Genomic DNA, 6,289 nt, shown 5'->3' with positions numbered 1-6,289 from the left:
CTTGAAGCGTAACTCGAAAATCCCACCAACGATTTTTTGAAAATTTGTCCAGGAGCGTAGAATTATAGTAGCAATCGAATGGCGGCTGCCGATTGAATGGTATATTTAGTTTCATAATAACGGTAAATGAAGCACCGTGATGATAACATGGCTTAAAAACCTCACGATTAATAACTGTGGAAGTGGTAATGTACACTACGCAGCGAGGCGGCAATGTGCCAGTGGGGCATGTAATGCCAATAAGAAGAAGAAAAAATCGGTTAAATTGTAAGATGCCATATTTATTTATTAATGTTTCGTTTCTTTTAGATGGGTTTGATTTATTAACCGACGCATAATGTGTTACCACATCACTAAACAAAATTCAATCCGTTTTCGAGGACCTCTTAACCTAATCGAACTATTATGGCATTTTCTGAATATTATCGATCACTTATTTTCATGGTACCATAAATGCATCTAGGACCTCACAGAACAAATTTTGCAATTCACGAATTATTCCATCACCGCCGTCTTTCGACAGACATCCGGGAACTGGAAAACAAATCCAATAGGATTACTTGGCCACCGCTACAGGTTGTGCAGATTGTTTATTATATGCTATCAAATCAGATGCAAGGATCTAGCGAATGTATAAGCAAAGTAATAATACTTTCAAACAAACGAAAAATCGACACTGTTGTTTCATAAGGGCCAATGTCGCAAACGTAAACAACTAGGACCGCTCCCAGCTAACAACCATTTGGAATTGGTGGCGCTCTGCGCCTTCTATCGAACGGAAGTGGAAAATGCCGCCAGAAGTCTCTAATCTTCCTGAAATCAGCAGAGGAAGTCAATGTTAACGTTTGTTTCTTTCGCCCTTTTGAAACAACAATATCGAAATATGGTTTCTAATTAGAGACGAACAAGTTCTGAATACTTTGCATTGATTTATTGTACCTTTAATTGATAAATCAGCATGTTTTAGGGCATATTAGTAATTAAATGTTACTTTTCGTTAAGTTCATGGTTTAAAACCAAGTTTAAAAAGATAAAACTCTTATGCATAGGAAAGTCGAGAAATTTTCCAACCTGAAATTTTCCTAGCCAAACCGGGATATTGAAATCGGCCACCTTTACCATGGTCTTGTTTTGTTTCCGCGAATTTTACTGCTAGGCTAAGGAAGCTGGCCTCCTCATGGTTAGATAGAACAACCCTGAAAACGGTTAGATTCATCTAATTGAGAGTGGGTGAGAAAAGCAGTTTTGAGTTAAAAATATTGAACTCAGAACTATTTAAATTAGTCGATTTCAGATGTAGGATCAACGCTATTAGTTATTCTGAGAAAATGTAAGAATATTGCTTTAGTTTTTCAGAAATTATCTGGTTCTGATATCTTGATAATCATAGGGCTTAGAGTGCTGATATTCTGGGGTTGAATGCTCGAAAAGCAACAGCTTTCAGTAGGTCAACTTGAATTACGAATCTGAGAAAGTCGATTTTTGATTTTCAGACATCTATTTTTAGAATCCTTTCTAACCTACACGGAAAAAATGAGTAACTTGGGTTGAGTGTGTTACAAAAATATTTGGGTAGGTTACAATCAAGTCGTGGAATTAAATGGGATAGTACTAACTCGTCGTATGACAAGGGAGAATTCTACATTTTTTAGAATTTCATACCAAATGTTTTCAAACTTAATTGCATTCCTAATCGTGCTTAACTTTCTGTTTACAAAACAAAGCCCTTTACTTGGCCAGACATGCGGAATATACTGAAAAAGCACACCCGCCGCACTGATGAAACTGGCATATTTGGAAACTATCGTATCCATAAATGAGTTGTGCATCAGGGAACTGAAGCCCAACATATTAAATATGTAGCTGTCCGGCGTTCCGGCATTGCTACTTCAATCACAAAAAATCCAGCAAACCTGTTTTTGTGCATTTCGGCACAATTCAGAGATGAGAGAGTTCAATATGTAATGAAAGAGCATAAATCGTGCGCATATATGCGCAGCATCCATTCTCTCGTATGCTTCCATCCAATTTTCCACTATTCCTGATTGGCTGAAAGGCACGTGCGTGCCTCTAGAACCATAGAAAGACTTGCAACCTCAAAGAGAAACAGTGAGAGAACGCTCGCTCTTCGAGGGGAATATGTTTTGCGTTTCCATTTCCATGCTGTTCCAACTCTCCCAATCCACCGGTATAAAATTATCCTTCCTGCGGGGATCTGATTTAGTTTTGATTTACTTCTGTTCGAGTGAAGTCGTTTTTCGAAGACACCCAGTGACACAATGGCTGAGGAACTTATCTATCGGCAATACTTCTACAACTACCATCACCAGCAGTACATTCATCCCCAAGCGATGGATTTCACGCCTCCTCCGAGCAGTCCGGAGTTCATCCCATCGACACTGAGCTTCACGCCGGAGGCCTTCGAATCCCGCCAGTACAACAGTGACTACGATTGGATGGCGGCCAGTCCGGAAAGCAGTGGATCGCCGGGCCTTCCCAACGACTTCGGTTCCCCCGATCAAATCCTGACTACTGCGATCAAGCCACCAACCCGCCCGCTCTCTAAGTCCGCCAAGGTCCTGAGCCAGATCGAACAGTTGTTCGACGACAGCAGTGCATCGGACAGTGAGCTGATAGCAAACAGTGACATCCCTACCAAAATTAAAATCAAGCGCGGCACAACGATCCCCACGGTGATCAAGCGGAAGCGACGATTGGCGGCGAACGCGCGCGAACGGAAGCGCATGCGGGGGCTAAATGAAGCCTTCGATCGCCTGCGACAGCACCTTCCCGCGGGTGGAGACGACCGGCAGTTGTCCAAGCACGAAACCCTACAAATGGCGCAGACCTATATTACGGCGTTGTGCGAGTTGTTGATTTAAGTGTGCGATTACGGTGCGGAGTGGTTACGTTGTTAGAAGGCCATATTTATAGGAGGTGAATCAAGTCATTAGGTTAATTCTGTACGGTTATTGAATTATTATTAGGAACTTTACCAGTATTATTGATATTGAATGTTTAAGAAGACTTATTATTAATCGCTTAGTTGAAAAGCAAGCAATAAATAGAAATAATAAAATGATGTTAGAATGTTAAATACGTACTGTTGAAATAACTGGAGATGACATATCCTTGTTAAACACAAATAGCTGAAACAGTGGCGTAGCCACGGGGGTGGTTTTGGGAATAACCCCCCCCCCCAAGGAACAACATTTTCAGAAGAAATTTTTTTTTCCGAAAAAAAAAGAACAGGAAACCAAGCCTTTTTTGCCCGTGAAACCTTCTGTTGTTGTTACTGATTGAGATTGGCAACACGAATATAAAAGTCGAAGGAAAGAAAAAGTAATAGAAAATAAATTAGTAATACGGGGAAAATACAGTTGGATGTATTTTTCCTGCATTTTTTTTTATATTAAAATTTACAAAAAATAATATTGTGATTGGTTTATTGGCTTGAATATGTTAGAAATATGTTGCTTGTTGTTCAAGTTCACACATCCAATTATATACATTAGTTTGTATTTTAAAACGAAGGATTCTGTCTCTTTCTCATAGTGACGAACTAATCAAGAACAAACATAAAACATTAATCATAATCATATTCCATATCATTTTTTTGACCCAGTCCAAACATGAAAACTAATTCTTTATTGCGCTTTAAAAGGCTTTCAAATTTTTATTATTTATTGTTTCATTTTATTTTATAGATACATCTTTCTGAAGAGGCTTCATTTTAAACAGATTTCAAAAATGAATTCGTATTTTTCTGTGTTTTGTTAGTCCCTCCCCTTTCGCAACTTGCGAGTCTTTTTCGATAATTAATTGATCGCACCCTATATATGTCAATCCCTTCCCGAACAATTCCGGTAACTTCACTCATTCACTTTTATTCACCCACTAGTAACTTCCGGATATTTACCGATCACATCCGGTTAGCATTGAATCACTTGCGCTGATTTACTAGTCATTAAAAATGTTAGACAGCTATTTCTGGTTACCCCAATTAGGATTGGCAATTGATGAACTTAGTTGAATTTAAATGGTTGCAGAATAGAACTAATAAACGTTATTTCAATTCAGATTCAGTTCACATTTTCATGAGCAGTTTCAAGATTCAGTTCACATTCAAGACAAGTGACTCGCCTACTTGGGGGCATTGCTTAATAAAGGCTTGTGACGTGCTTAATGAAAGAGCCCTCCTCAGCCGTGCGGTAAGATGCGCGACTACAAAGCAAGACCATGCTGAAGGTGGCTGCGTTCAATTCTCGGTCCGGTCCAGAAAATTTTCGGGTTGGAAATTGTCTCGACCTCCCTGGGCATAAAAGTATCATCGTGTGTTGGCCTCATGATATACGAATACAAAAATGGTAATTTGGCCTAGAAACCTTGCAAGTAAATAACTGTGGAAGTGTTTAATGAACACTAAGCTACGAGACGGCAATGTCCCAGTCGAGGATATAATGCCAATGAAGAAGAAGAATACTTGCCTAATTCACTTAAATTGCCTAATCGAGGCGAAAAATTTTGTTTTATTACCGCCAATGGATACTCAGTTCCATTTCAAATGTAATGGTCTAATATCCTTATTTTTCACGTTATAAGATCACTTTAGCTTAGCGGTAAGATCGGAGACTAAAACATTTCTTTTGACAGTCTCTTTCGTTAACTATGTATCCTTGAAATTCTTAGTGTGTAGTTCCTATGACAATTGATGCTCAAACATTCTTAGATTTCTTCTGAAATTGGAATTGCTCCAAAAATATATTTACTTCTTGCTTCGACAAGTTTATGACAACCTACCGGGGCGCCCAATCCTTCTCGCCCAGATCAATGAAATAAAATTACGAACGTTGACACTGCAACGGAACACCACGGATATGTTCATACCAATGAACGATAATACCAATTTTTACTTTTCAACGCAAATCATGCTAACTTTGTGTTATTTGGTAGTCTAGACAGTCTTGCGACTGCATTGCCTGTGTCATACAAAAATATTACAGAGAACACGTAATAAAGCCTTTTTGAAAAGTCGTGAAAAATGGATTTCAACAAGTGGCTGGGCAAAACGCCCCACATTCTCCAAAGACGTTTCATAGCCCTTTATTAGTATTTTATCTATCCCCTATGTGCTTCCCACCCGAAAACATCCTAGACAGGAACGAGAATCTCCGGATTGACAATTCTACGCCTTTGCTCGCTAGGTTTCTAGAGGCTGAAAATTTAAAAGGGTTCTACTCGAAATTTTTGAAGAACTTCCCATGGGAATAAATAAAAATTTCATGTGGAGATTCGGCAGAATTTGTTGAAGAATTCTATAAAATGTCCGGTAAAAATAAAAAAATGTGTACTATTTTTTCTACCGGAAATTATTTGTATTTCCCACGGAACTGCTTTGAATTTTCAGAAAGAATTCCCATGGAAATTTCTTCGGAGTTTTAAAGATTTTTTTGTTACTGGAATTTACGTTGGAGATTGTTTTGTTTTTTGCCCTTAGCCACTTACCCAGCAAGTTGCTGGCAGCAGCTCCTATCCCTACCTCCTCGTGGTACTGGCCGGGATACGAGGAACTTTAAGCAAGATTGGGTAACCAACACCGGCGGGAACTATGGTCGTATGCTGTGCTGACAGGGGGGGTTTGCTCCTCTCCGGAGGTGCAAACCCAGCAAACACAAGATCGTATATAATAGCAAATAAGTGTACAAAGTGGAGGCCATATACGTGCACTTTGCATGCAGTCAAATGGAAGAATGCGCCTATATCGCCTCCACCTTGTATACTTATTCGCTAGCATATGCGACTTTGTGTTGGCTGGGAATCTTACTGAGCGTCTGTTATCCATGCCAGGAGCGGTTCATAAAAGCGTCTGTCCTCCACGTTAGGGGCGACTGATCATCGTCCGAGTGCCAGCGAGGGACTCTAAGTGAAACTGTGCACCATGGTCCACCGGGAATAAGGAGCAATGGTCCTCCGGAAATTTAGGTGGTTTGTAATCAGGCCTTGCAAGCCAGCCTTTAAAAAACATAAGCAACGAACAATCAACAAGAGAGTACGGACCGGAACCATCGGCGAAGACCACTGCGACGAAAAGGGACTAGCGATTGGAAGCACACGCATACTCGCCGATGTGCTCAAGGACCGTTGGTGGTGGTAGCCGATCAATGAGCGAATGTGTAGGTTGAGAATCAAAGGCCGGTTCTTCAACTTCAGCATAATCAACGTCCATAGCCCACACTTCGGAAGCACTGATGATCACGGTGTGCCTGTGACCATTATTAGCGAAAAAAAA

General features: G+C 40.1%; 1 protein-coding gene across 1 annotated transcript; it reads left to right on the top strand.

Annotated features, from left to right (window-relative positions):
• Nucleotides 1-2,127: 2,127 nt before the first annotated feature.
• LOC134208066 (protein atonal-like) lies at nt 2,128-3,082 on the top strand. Its single transcript, XM_062684162.1, has one exon. It carries the CDS (start codon nt 2,280-2,282, stop codon nt 2,880-2,882), a length of 603 nt encoding a protein of 200 aa, XP_062540146.1. The 5' UTR covers nt 2,128-2,279; the 3' UTR covers nt 2,883-3,082.
• Nucleotides 3,083-6,289: the final 3,207 nt, after the last annotated feature.

The sequence above is a fragment of the Armigeres subalbatus genome, chromosome 1 (assembly GCF_024139115.2).
Source record: "Armigeres subalbatus isolate Guangzhou_Male chromosome 1, GZ_Asu_2, whole genome shotgun sequence".
Lineage (NCBI taxonomy): Eukaryota > Metazoa > Arthropoda > Insecta > Diptera > Culicidae > Armigeres > Armigeres subalbatus.
Note: the sequence above shows the minus strand (reverse complement) of the source record. Positions and strands in the feature narration are given on the sequence as shown.